This window comes from Carcharodon carcharias, chromosome 11, assembly GCF_017639515.1.
Source record: "Carcharodon carcharias isolate sCarCar2 chromosome 11, sCarCar2.pri, whole genome shotgun sequence".
Lineage (NCBI taxonomy): Eukaryota > Metazoa > Chordata > Chondrichthyes > Lamniformes > Lamnidae > Carcharodon > Carcharodon carcharias.
In genome coordinates this window covers 40,201,941-40,215,994 of record NC_054477.1, presented here as the reverse complement: position 1 = coordinate 40,215,994, position 14,054 = coordinate 40,201,941, and the positions used below count along the sequence as shown (strand labels likewise).

At 39.3% G+C, this 14,054-nt stretch overlaps 1 protein-coding gene across 2 annotated transcripts in view; it reads left to right on the top strand.

Annotated features, from left to right (window-relative positions):
• The window catches only part of nbeaa (neurobeachin a), a 1,069,212-nt gene that overhangs the window by 749,282 nt on the left and 305,876 nt on the right, over positions 1–14,054 (top strand). For both annotated transcript variants that reach the window (XM_041199054.1, XM_041199053.1), the window contains exons 39-40: positions 8,652–8,795; positions 12,576–12,712. In XM_041199054.1, coding sequence (XP_041054988.1) covers positions 8,652–8,795; positions 12,576–12,712 — 281 coding nt within the window. The remainder of the gene's footprint in view (positions 1–8,651; positions 8,796–12,575; positions 12,713–14,054) is intronic.

Here is a 14,054-nt window from a genome sequence, read left to right as displayed (position 1 = left end):
CGTTGAACTGGGAGAGGACTCCTGCCCAAAGAAGTGAGCCCGGAGACGAAGACGGCGGAAGAAGAGTTCAGCATCATGCCGAGCCCGAAATTCATTGAGGTGAGGGCGTAAGGGTATGAAACTAAGTCCTTTGCTGAGCACTGAACGTGGAACGATGTAGGGCAACAAATTTTCAAGGAAATTACAAAGAGGTGCAAAGCTTAGAGTGTTGTTATAATGGGGGACTTCAATTACCTGAATATAGACTGGGAAAGTGGTAGTGTAAAGACCAGTGAGGGGCAAGGGTTCCTAGGTGTGTTCAGGAAAATTTTCTACAGCAGTATGTTTTCAGTCCAATGAGAAAGGTAGCACTGCTAGACCTGATTCTTGGGAATGAGGTGTGCCAAGTGGATCAAATGACAGTATGAGACAGTATTAGGGGATAGTGACCATTGTATCATAATGTTTAGGCTGGCTATGGAAAAGGACAAAGAACAATCCAGAGTAAGAAAAATTAACTGGGGGAAATCCAGTTTGAATGAGGTAACAATCTGAGTCAAATAAATTGGAGTTAAAGGTTGGCAGTAAAACAGCAGTGGAACAATGAGCTACTCTCAAAGAAGAGAGCGTTCAGGTGCAGTCAATATATATTCCCCCCCCCCCCCCCCCCCCCCCCCCCCCAAAGGTAAAGATTGGGCAAACTAATCCAGAGCTCCTTGGATGTCAAAAGAGATAGAAATTGAGGTAAAGGAGAAAAGGTGCTTTTGGCAGATGTCAGGTAGAAAATACAATTGAGAACCAGGCTGAATATAGAAGGTTCAGAGGGGAGGTGGCAAAGCAAATAAGAGAAGAAAAGGGAGAGTATGAAAAGAGACTGGCAGCCAACATAAAAAGGAATCACAAAGTCTGCTGTAGGCATATAAATAATAAAAGGGTGGCAAAAGGAGTAAGGCCGATTAGGGACCAAAAGGGGATGTGTGCATGGAGGCAGATGGCATAGCTGAGGTATTAAATGGATACTTTGCATCTGTCTTTACCAAGGAAGAAGATGCACCCCAGGCCATGGTGAAAGAGGTAGTAATTCAGACACTAGAAGGGTTTAAAATTGATAAGGGGGAGGTATCGGATAGGCTGTCTGTACTTAGTGGATAAAGCACCAGGATGAGATCAGATACATCCAAGGATACTGAGGGAGGTGAGATTGGAAATTGCAGAGACACTGGTCATAATTTGCCATCTTCCTCAAACTCTGAGTGATGCCAGAGGACCGGAGAATTGCAAACATTATACTCTTGTTTAAAAAACAGGTGTAAAGATGAGCCCAACAACTACAGGCTGGTGAGTTTAACTTCAATAGTGGGGTCTGCACTGAAGTACTGTTTTGAGCTGCATTAGAGTACTTCAGTTGGAGTTTGGTGAGAGAGGGAGTTCCCTGAAGAGAGAAGGGGATTATCCTTTCATTTTCTACCTTTCATCAGTAAGAAGAGCAGTGGTCGTAGTAAGTAGGACCTGGTAAATATTTCTTCTGACCTTAATATTCCCTAAACTAGAGGAAGTAAAAGCAAAGGGAGTAATTTAAGGGTAAGTCATCGCAGGGTAGCTTGGTCAAATGGAATGCTCCTCCTGTGTAATTTGGGAAGTCAGGGACACTTCCAGTGTCCAGGGCAACCATGTGTACAGGAAGTGTCTCCAGCAGCTACTTGAAATCTGTGTTTCGGAGCTGGAGCTGCACCTGGAGTCACTGGAGCATCCACAAGGATAAGATCATCATAGATAGCACATACAGTGAGGTGGTCACACCGCAGATAAAGAGTGCACAGGCAGAAATGGAATAGGTGACTTTACCAGACAGAGTAAAAGCACTAGGCAGGCAGTGCAGGAGTCCCCTGGGCCCATCTCCCTCTCCAACAGATTTTCTGTTTTGGATACTGCTGATGGAGATAGTTTCTCAGGGGAATGCAGCAAGGGACAAGTCTGTGGCACCACGAGTGGCTCAGCTGCACAGAGCAGAGGAAAAAAGAGTAGGAGAGCAATAGTGATAGGGGATTATATCGTATGGGGAACATATAGATGTTTCTGCAGCCGCAGACGTGACACCAGGATGATATGTTGCCTCCCTGATACCAAGGTCAAGGATGTCATTGAGCAGCTTCAGGACATTCTGAAGGAGGAGGGAGAACAGCCAGAGGTTGTGGTCCATATCGGTACCAATGACATAGGTAAAAAGAGTGATGAGGCCCTGAAAGCAGAATATAGGGAGCTAGGAAATAAATTAAAAAGCAGGATCTCAAAGGTAGTAATCTCAGGATTATTCCCAGTACCATGTGCCGGTGAGATCAGGAATAGGAGAACAGACCAAATGAATGCGTGGCTGGAGAAATGGTGTAAGAGGGAGGGATTTAGATTCCTGAGGCATTGGGACTGATTCTGGGGAAGATGGGACCTGTACAATCTGGACAGGTTGCACCCCAGCAGGACCGGGACCAATATCCTCGCAGGGGTGTTCGCTTGTACTGTGGGGGAAGGTTTAAACTAGATTGGAAGTGGGATGGGAGCCTGAGTGGGGAGACACAAGAGAGGTAAACAAAGATAGGAATGAAAGTCAGAGAAGTAGAAAGCAAAAGTATAAGAAAAGAACACGAGTTAGCGCCAACTAGAGCCATAATACTAAAAAAGATGTAAAATGTTAAAAAGACATGTCTAAAGGCACTGTATCTAAATGCAGGGAACATTTGCAATAAGGTAGATGAATTAACAGTGTAAATAGATGTGAATGGGTGCAATATGATTGCAATTATGGAGACATGGCTGCAGGGTGACCAGGGTTGGGAACTGAATATCCAAGGGTCCTCTATATTTAGATTGGACAGGCAAAAAGGAAAAGGAGGTGGTGTAGCATTGTTAGTTAAGGATAAAATCAGTGCGATAGTGAGATGGTTTCTCACAAGAATGCAGCAAGAGCCAAGTCCATGGCAGCACGAGTGGCTCAGCTGCACAGGGCAGGGAAAAAAAGAGTGGGAGAGCAATAGTGATAGGGAATTATATCTATTGGCTCAGAAAATCTAGATGTAGAATCAGTCTGTGTGGAGCTAAGAAGCAATGAAGGGTGGAAAACATTAGTGGGAGTTGTCTGTTGGCCTCCAAACAGTAGTGATAAGGTAAGGGATGGCATTAAACTAGAAATTAGAAATGCATGTAACAAGGATGCTACAGTAATCATGGGTGACTTTAATCTACATATAGACTGGACCAATGAAATTAGCAATAATACTTTGGCGAATAACTTCCTGCCATGTGTACGAGATGGTTTTTTAGACCAGTATGTTGAGGAACTGACTAGGGAACAGGCTATCCTAGATTAGACATTATGCAATGAGAAGGGTTTAATTAATAATTTTGTTCCACAGGATCCTTTAGGGAAAAGTGACCATAACATGATAGAATTCTTCATTAGGAAGTGAAGTAGTCCGAACTGAAACTCGGGTCCGAAATCTTAACAAAGAAAATTACAAAAGTATGAGGCGTGCGTTGGTGAAGATAGATTGGGGAACTTCATTAAAAGGCATGACAATGGATAGACAATGGCTAATATTTAAGGAACGAATATATGTATTGCAACAGTTATACATTCCTTTCTGATGCAAAAACACAACAGAAAAAGTGGCCCAACTATGGCTAACAAAAGAAATTAAGGATAGTGTTAGATCCAAAAAGGAGTCATATAAAGTTGCTAGAAAAAGTTGCAAGCCTGAGGTTTGGGAGCAGTTTAGAATTCAGCAAAGGAGAACCAAGAGATTGATTAAGAAGAGGAAAATAGAGTATGAGAGTAAACTTGCAAGGAACCTAACAGCAGACTGTAAAAGCTTCTATAAATATATAAAAATAAAAAGATTAATGAAGACAAATGTAGGTCCCTTACAGTCTGAAATGGGAGAATTTACAGTAGAAAACAAGAAAATGGCAGTGCAATTGACCAACTGCTTTAGTTCTGTCTTCATGGAGGAAGACACAAATAACTTCCCAGAAATACTAGGGAATCAAGGGCCTAGTGAGAAGGAGGAATTGAAGGCAATTAGTATTACTAAAACAATAGTGCTGAAGAAATTAATGGAACTGAAAGTCAATAAATCCCCAGGGCCCAATAATCTACATCCCAGGGTACTAAAGGAGGTGGTCATGGAAATAATGGATACGTTGGTTGTCATCTTCCAAAATTCTGTAGATTCTGGAACAGTCCTGGCAGATTGGAGGATGGCAAATGTAACCCCACTATTTAAAAAAAGGAGGGAGGGAGAAAACAGCAAATTACACACCGTTAGCCCATCCTCAATAGTAGGGAAAATGCTAGAGTCCATTATAAAGGATGTGATAACTGGACACTTAGGAAATATCAACAAGATTAGACAAAGTGAACATGGATTTATGAAAGGGAAATCATGTTTGACAAACCTACTGAAGTTCTTTGAGGATATAACTAGCAAAATAGATAAGGGAGAAAACAGTGGTTGTGGTGTATTTGGATTTTCAGGAAGCTTTTGATTAAGTCTCACATAAGAGGCTAGTGTGTAAAATTAAAGCACATAGGATTGGGGATAATATATTGGTATGGATTAAGAATTGGTTAGCAGACAAGAAACAGAGAGTAAGAATAAATGGGTCTTTTTTGGAGTGGCAGGCGGTGACGACGGGGGTACCGCATGGATCAGTGCTTGGGCCCCAGCTATTTCCAATATATATCAATGATTTGGATGAGGGAACCAAATGTAATATTTTCAAGTTTGCTGACAACATGAAACTTGATGGGACTGTGAGCAATGAGGAGGGTGTTAAGAGGCTTTAAGGTGATTTAGACAGGTTGAGTGAGTGGGCAAATACATGGCAGATTCAGTATAACGTGGATAAGCATGAAGTTATCCACATGGGTAGGAAAAACAGAATGGCAGAGTATTATCTAAATGGTGATAGATTGGGAAATGTTAATGCACAAAGAATACCTGGGTGTCCTTGTACACCGATCACTGAAAGCAAGCATGCAGGTTCAGTAAGCAGTTAAAAATGCAAATGGTAGATTGGCATTCATTGCAAGAGGACTTGAGTACAGGAGCAAGGACGTCTTTTTGCAGCTGTACAGGGCTTTAGTGAGACCACACCTGGAGTATTGTGTGCAGTTTTGGACTCCTTACCTAAGAAAGGATATACTTGCCATACAGGGAGTGCTGCAAAGGTTCACCAGACTGTTTCCTGAGATGGTAGGATTGTCATATGAGGGGAGATTGGGCCAACTAGACCTGTATTCACTGGAATTTAGAAGAATGAGATGATATCTCATTGAAACATAAAATTTTGACAGGGATGAGCCGAATGGATGCAGGGATGATATTTCTTCTGGTTTGGGGATCTATAACAAGGGGTCACAATCTCATGATATGGGATAGACCATTTAGGACTGAGATGAGGAGAAACCTCTTCACTCAGAGAGCAGTGAACCTATGGAATTCTCTACCACAGAAGGCTGCAGCAGCCAGGTCACTGAATACACTTAAGAAGGAAATAGATAGATTTCTAGACTCTAAAGACGTTAACGGGCACGGGGAGAGCACAGGAGTACGACATTGAGATAGAGGATCATATTGAATGGCGGAGCAGGCTTGAAAGGCCGAATAACCTACTCCTATTTTTTATGTTTCTATGAAACTTCTAAAAATAATTTGGGACAAAATTAATAGCCACATGGACCAATACGGCTTAATTAAGGGAAAACAGCATGGATTTGTTAGGGGCAAATTGTGTTTAATTTGTTGATGTTTTTTGAACAGGTAACAGAGAGAGGGTTGATGAGAGCAATGCTGTTGATGTGGTGTACATGGACCTCCAAAAGGCATTGATACAGTGCCACAAAGAGACTTTTGAGCAAAGTTATAGCTCATGACATAAAGGAGACAGCAGCAACATAGATAGGAAATTGGCTGAGTGACAGGAAGCAGAGAGTAGAGGTTAATTGATGTTTTCATGACTGGAGGAAGCTTTTTAGTGGAGTTTCCCAGGGGTAAGTGCTGGGTTGCTTGCTTTTCCTGATAATTATTAGTGATCTAGACTTTGGTGGACAGGGCACACTTTCAAAATTTGAAGATGATACAAAACTTGGAAGCATTGTGAACTGTGAGGAAGATACTGCCAAAAAGACATAGACAAGTTGGTGGAATGGGCAGAAAGGAGGCAGATGAAGTTCAATGCAGAGAAATTTGAAGTGATTCATTTTGGTGGGAAGAAATGGAGAGGTGTTGGATGTGATTTTCCATCCCTGCCTGTTGCTGGGATAGTCTGATCCCGCCAAAAATCAATGGACTTTTGGCTGAGTTGCTAAACCTCCCATAGCAGATCTCACAACGGGCCGGGAGCAGGAGCAGAGGTACATGAATGTTCGTGTGCGTAAGTCATTGAAGGTGTCAGGACAGGTTGAGAGAGTGGTTAATAAAGCATACAGCACCCTGGGCTCCATTAATAGGGCATAGAGTACAAGACCAATAAGTTTATGTTGGAATTGTATAGGATGTTAGTTCGGCCTCAGCTGGAGAACTAACTTTTTCATCCAGCCAGTGGCTAAAGTTGAGCATGCTCTGCCTGAGAATGTGGTGGAGACAGGTTCAATGGAAGCATCCAGAAGGGAATTAGACTGTTATCTGAAAGGGAAGAATGTGCAGGGTTACAGGGCAGGAGAATGGCACTTAAGTGAATTATTCAATCAAAGAGCAGGTGCATACACGATGGGGTGAATGGCCTCCTTCTGCGCTGTGACAATTCTGTAGTCCAGTGATTTTACTTTTGCGGCATCGGATTTAATGTTAGTAATTACCCAGCTTTACACTAGAAACATATAGCGGGAATCCGCACAATATTTCAGACTCGGCATCGGTGAAACACTTTCCAAACAACGATCTGAAGAAGCCTCGATCGAAGCAAGCTTTAGCTTTTGGTATGTTTTAATTTGCTGTATTCTGGACCATTGAAAATGTGATGCCAATAACTGTATTTCATTTGTTAGCCGTTGCCAGGCAAGATAAGGCTGGAGGAAGTGTAAAAGAAATGGCTGACCCATTGAGCAAATTTTGTGTGTGCAAACGCGTATACATATCAGCAATTCCACAACCTCCCAGTTATTGCCTGTCATTTTATTCAATGGCAGATTGGCTGCCGATCAACTTTATTTTTTCGAAACAAAATCGGTAGGAAGTATTCACGGTGTATATGATAATTTTATTTTGCATTGAATATGTGCTGTTTTCCACAGTGCTCCAAATCTCAGCACTTTATTTCTAAGAGGTTACAACATTTTGAGAGTAAAACAAACTCTCTGTATTAATTATTTTGTTTTGTTCGATGGATGTCGATCATTAGCGGCAAATCTGTGCCGTCCTTTCGAATAACGACACATCTCCTGTCCTCATTTGTCTATAAATAGCGAATGGAATCTATAGAAAAGGAAAATACAATGTAAGTGTCTGCTTTCGTTAGAACAAATATCAATTACATCGTGGACTCCAAATATTTCTATCCACAAGGTGGAGCTCAGAAATAAATTGTAGCAAGAGGTTTCGATTTCCAAAGTAGTCTGAATTAAGATAATTTCTGTTCGTTTACTGGAAGTCCGGGAAAACGAAAATATTAACGATTCGCCATGATGACAGGACTCTTTATTAATAATACTTTATTTTCAATTATTTTTTGGAGTACCTTGACATTCAACTCTTTTCAACTGAAACGTTGACTGTGTCCCCAACAGCAGTTGTTCGCCTTCCTCTCTGAATTGTGATTGACACATTAAAACTTAATTTAAATAAAAGCAGAGTCACGTTGGATCCCCATGACCCGGACATAAATCATTCCCCTCTCCCTTTGAATTACGTATATAATGTTAATGGAGAAAAAAGATCGAAAAAAAATGATTCTTGGTCAGGAGCTGAGAGCCAACTGGCCAAATGGGCGTACGACTTTTTTTTAGTAACAAGATGTTTGACAGACCCAAAGTGAGTGCTTAATATCTGGACACTCTTTTAAAAAAAATCTTCACACATGATATTAGCTAGGGTTTCCTTTCCCAAGGGATCGTGTGTTTTTATTTTGGTATATTAACATATACATGCATTATCTTTAAAACGACAAAAATAAGACAACGATAAAATTTGTCTAACACATGACGAATTGCTCATACGATAAATTAAGACATATTAAACACAATGCTAATTTTCTTGTACTTAGTTTCTTCATGCAAACACACATTCGGTAGGCTCGAAAAAGAAGTCTTGCGATCTAATTATTTGTTTTACGGGGTACAATCTTATTCTGAAGCTTTAAAATATAACCTACAATCAGAAACTGGCTGTTTTTCGCAAACGTTCGCGTGATTATTAAGAATGATGCTCATCTTGGTTCCGCAAAAAAAAGGGCTTTTGCAACAGTTACCCAAAGGTGGAGACAGGAACACGTTTGAAGCATAAAAAGTGCACTACTCATTCGGAGAGCCGGCGCAGATGCGATGGGCCGAATGGCCTCCATCTGTGCTGTAACAATTCTGTGATTCTTTGATGTAAACTCCTGAATCTTTGTGTTAAATGCGGAATTTAACATGTTTGTGTATGGGGATGAGTTCTTTCAATGTCTAACTTCTTTTGCAGGTACAGATGAGGATGTTATAAAGTCGAAGAAAACTTTCCGGACCCAAGCAGTTGTAAATCAGAATGCGGAGACCGAGTTAATGTTAGAGGGTGATGACGATACTGTTAGTCTGTTGCAGGAGAAAGAGATCGACAATTTAGCAGGTAATCACCAGTATCCTCAGAAGATGAGACGTCCTGTTTAACAGGTAGCCGCCTTATTTTAATGAAAGACGCACCGATGTATAATTCTACTGCATGTAGCGCTAAAGATCTTCATTTAAACGAAACCTTGTCAGTGTAGTGAAAGAGATTGATGGTTCAGGGATATGTTCACAGCATGCAGAGTTTTACTGCAGGAAAGTCACCACAATACTGAAAAAGCGACCATAATCTGTCAATTTCCGAAACTCAAAGAACAAGATGAATATATGTGCTGGGACATTAACCATCATTATATTGCTCATCCAGCTTCTGAAAATGATGCAGTGCATCATTTCTTGTTATATTTTGCTGTTCAACTTAGAAAACAGATCCTCAACGCTTAAAATGTAACATTAAAGGTGTAAAATTAAACAATAATGTGTGTAAACTTTACATTGTGAACTGATTGAAAAGGTATTTTCTAAAAGTATGCATGTAGTTTATTAATTGAAAACAGTTTTAATTCCGAATATATTTAAGCGGGAAGGGCAATTTAGATCACATTTTCAAAAAGTGCTACAAACGGTACTTTTGAAACGAATAATCCCCTCCGTAGAGATAGATCGTCTCTGATTTGGCTTAATCGCAAATTGCAGGGCTATTTCTTTAAAACAATAATACATCTTGTTCACTTTTATTTCAGCGCCTTTTTGTCCGCGAATCTTTATTTCCAGAGGCAAGTCACAAATTTACAACTAACCTCTAAAGGAACCTTAGTGGTTGCATCACAAAATCTCTGAAATCACTATCTAACGCAGTAGTGTAAGAATAGAATGTAAAAACTAACATTGTTATAAATTGCTAAAAATAACATTTTTTCAGAAGATGGATGTCCATGGGTGATTGCATTATTGCTTGTTTAACCAAATATCTTTCCCAAATTACTTATTTTAAAAAACTGATCTAATATTTGCTGTTTCCATTGATTTTTCGTCATTATTGAACTTGTTTATTTGAACAAATACATTACAAAATAGTATATTTAAAGGGCTAATTCGATTAAATTACCAGGCAAGACACCTACTTATTTATATGTGCACATTGTATTCTGTGCAAATATTGCCAAAGGAATGAAAAATATGAAATTTCAAAAGCACAAACCAAGCCTTTAATTCTGTTTAGTTGTTTTTACTATGATTAACTACTTCTCAGAGTTTAAAGACACGGGACTAACCTCTGCCCACAGTGAAGCTTTCCTATCAATTGTCTCAATAAATTCCTGTTTTATGTTACTTTTTCTTTATATTGTGCTTCTCATATTGTGCTTTTTTTTCTCTTTTCTGGCTAGCCTAGGCCTGACTCACCATCTCAGAAGTCTGGCTTTGTTGATCATTTGATCTGTTGCATACGCGATAAGTCTGAGTCAGGCCACTGCTTTTCTGTGTTCACACTCTACGGTTTCCATTTGGGCGGGGTAGCCCGCAATTTCCCTCTCTCATTTAAAATCATCACGAAAACCGCGGTCAAAGGACTGTCGGTTATATTGTTATCCCCAAGTATTTTTTCCCGCCTGCCCTCGACATGTATAAGCGTGAGTGATCTGTGTTGCGTGGTGATCTATAGGTTTGGGCTCCAGTCATGTTTTCCTTGTTTCACTACTGCTCTGTAAGGATGGATCTCGCCATCAGAGCTATGTTTTTCCATTGCCTACCCGAATCTCATGATCTTTGTTTCAGACCTTGCACGTTTCCTGCACTATCTTACTCCTGATCTATAGTCCTAAATCGGATATATGTCTTAATATTTGACTTTGCAGTTTGTTTCCTTTGTTATAAGCCCCACGTCATCTATATTCCTGATTACCAATACCTCTGTCATCTCCAGTGTTACTCTTCCATTTTACATTTATATGTCGCTATTCTACCAATTTGGTTCAATTTAACACAAGTGGTGGATGTTGATAGTTAAGTGTCAAACCAAGAAGTCCTGCTGCTGCTTAACTCCATTGATACCGTATTATTTTATTTTAGGGAGACATCAAAGGTTAAAATATGGTGTTTTATGTAGATTTAAACGCTGATTTCAATTTGAACAAAGGTTTGAAATGACTGAGCCTCCAATATTCGCTTCATGTGTATTGTTTACATTAAGGTAAATTTACACGTCAGATAACTGGGTCTATTATAAATGGATATAAACGCACACATGTTCACAAATTGGGCGGTTTAGCAGCCTATCTTTTAGATCTAACAAATATGTGATACAAGAAACGAAGTATGTATTCAGTCCACGAAGAAAGTTATGACTTCGAAACAATTCAGATACAAAAAGGTTTACTCTATCACTGTAAAAAGTAGGAAACATTCACGCAGTTATGCCAGCTGCAAAAAGGCAGTTGCCGTGCACACTTGAAGCATTCAACCTTCCGTAAAATCAGGCCAGAGCGGATCGCAGTAAGACACTATTTGCTGCTCGATTCAAATAAAGTTCCGATAGCACAATGTCGTTGTTTTATGCCCGGAGAAGTCTAGCTAAAAAATAACTTTCATTTTTGATTATTTCTCTGATCTTTGAAATATGTGCGTATTTGAGTACTATTTTATGCAAACATTTTAATATTGCATCCTAATTATGGAGTCGCTATCCCATGAGAGATTAAAACATAATCCTTTTCTTACGGCTGTACTGGATTAACCTCATATTGTCCCAGTCTTTCTCTAATTCCCTCCAGGCTACAGTACAATGTTTATATCCTCTTTAAATGTTTTACACTTAGAGTGACTATGCAATTAGTGTTTTGGAAAGCGCCCTCCCTCCGAAAAAAAAACATTGAAAAATTCTAAAAATTTGATCTGAATTAGTAAACATCTCTTCTGAGAGTTATAAAAGCAATAGCTTCGCGCAGTGCTTTTCTCCAAGAACAAAAGAGGAGAGCTTTGGGAATACAAACCAAATCCACTTGTAATCTTGCAACAATATCGAACATAATTGGTTGAGCAACCTAGATTAAGATTGATGAGAGATTAAAGTAGCGATCGATAGCAAATATCAATCGTAAAGATTTTAGTTTGGCTAGTTGTGGCTGGATATAGATAATATGGAGACAAGTGAGTGCTCGGGATCCAGATGATGACATTTCACGTGATGATGATCAGCTGACTGAGATCAGAACTATCCTAACAAAACTTTAGATTTGCCTAGTAAGTGGAACAAAAACTGAAATGTACTAGGTGTATCTCCGTTACATTGTCAGTGATCAAAGTATCTGTAGATGTTAATTGAAAGTTGGTAACGCATTTCACCAACGTGTAAAGAAAAACTTTGGTTTGTTATCAGTACTCTGCAGTGAGTTTTGTGATAAGTTTCAGACGTATAAAAGCTCTGAATGCTAATTTTCCACGTTATTTTAGAAGTAATTTGTGTAGGGCGTTCAAACCAATAAAATGTACGACAGATTGTGTCCTGAAACTGAAATTTTTCAGATCTTACTCCGATAACTCGTACAAATGTAGTATCTGAGGTCTTTTGCATGGTGATCTCTCAGAAATTACCAATAGCACTAAAATTATCCTTGAAGCCTATACACATTCACTCGGAGTATTGCAAGTGCTAATTAATGTTCTACGAAGTCTGTGATTCAATGTGAACACTGGTGTATGGTGCATGATGAAGAAAATTCCATAACTGTTTGCGGTAAACCGACTTCGTCAAAGTGTTATATTTAAAATGACTCGTGTGTTTGAAATCACGTTCCCTGCTAAGATCCATACTGAAAATGAAGATTTGCATGTCTTCCTGCAGGCCCCGTTGTCCTGAGTACTCCAGCTCAGTTAATCGCACCAGTGGTAGTTGCTAAAGGAACCTTGTCTATCACTACGACAGAAATCTATTTTGAAGTAGATGAGGATGACCAAGGATTTAAAAAAATCGACCCAAAAGTAAGTTATTTTAATGTTTGTAAGGTACCTGTTTACATCAGAACCATCTTTTGTATTTGTGATCTGTTTAGTTGCCTTCCTCAATTATTTTAAATGACACAACTTTATCCAATATTAAAATGCAATGTTCGTGCTTGGAAAGGCCACCGACCTTGTCTGAAAACTTAAAATTTACACGAACATTAACGCATTCTCAATCTTGAAGTGCATGTTTATTTTTTCCCCAGCAATATAAAATGACGTGCTGAGAAATTACAATAAGTTATACGAGTACTAATTTTTGTATCAAGTCTTATGTTGTCAGCAAAGTTATAAAATACTGTAAATGACCTACAATTATCTACATGTTCGTAATATGCTTAAAAGTAATTAGAAATAAACCGAAATATTTCTGCAAATATTAAATCGATAGGCTGTATTTCGGAACAGAAAAGGAAAACCAGCAGTTTGCAATTTTTGCTAATTGCAATAGTTGTACACTCCTGAAATTCGCATTAATATGTGAATTAAAAAGTATTTTCCCCTATTTCACTCCTGTCGCTTTGGCATTACACACATTGACCCAAGCGACTCGGCCGAACTAATATGTATCCAATAAAACTGTTCGACCCGCATCTTGCAGCCATGTCAGTTTCACATCTTAAAAATAAAACGTTTGTGGCCGAGTCAGCTTCACAGTTGGAACAAAGCTGGGTTCGTTGGGATGTAGCAATAAATCCATGTTATGTGGAACTAATGGGAACATATAAAATATAATACTGTCGCTTTCCTCACTGAAAATTATATAGCTCTAGTATTGATCACGTGCTCACAGCATCTTATGAAATAATTCTAGAAGTTCAGCATGCGTGTTCGTGTGTGTGATATTCAGTGCTACAAACAGACGTCCAAAAAGTGTTTGATATCTGCATCTCTTGGGACTCGTTTATTTAAAGTAGCCGATACATTTTGATGAGCCTTAAGTGAATAAAACTGGCAGGACTAAAGACGGGAGTTGATCTTTAACCTAGTCTATCCGGGCCTACAAAAAAGTTGATGGCTTTTTCAAACCACGATGTTCAGGCCTTGGCCCAGTTTTTATTGCAGCTAGTTGTCTCGTATACTGCCTGCAGATCAAATATTTACAATTTTGCAATATCTTAACTATACTTGCGAGGACCAAACCGATATAACAGTAGTTGATATATAATTTAGTTACGATATGTGACTATTTTGAAACAAACATCCAAATCTGTTATATAAACGTAGAATTTATTTAAACATAAGGCTCTCTCATGGATTCCCTTTTTAGTGCCAAGCTTGACCCACCTGTTTCCCTCTATCTTGTTTTTATTCTGTTCTC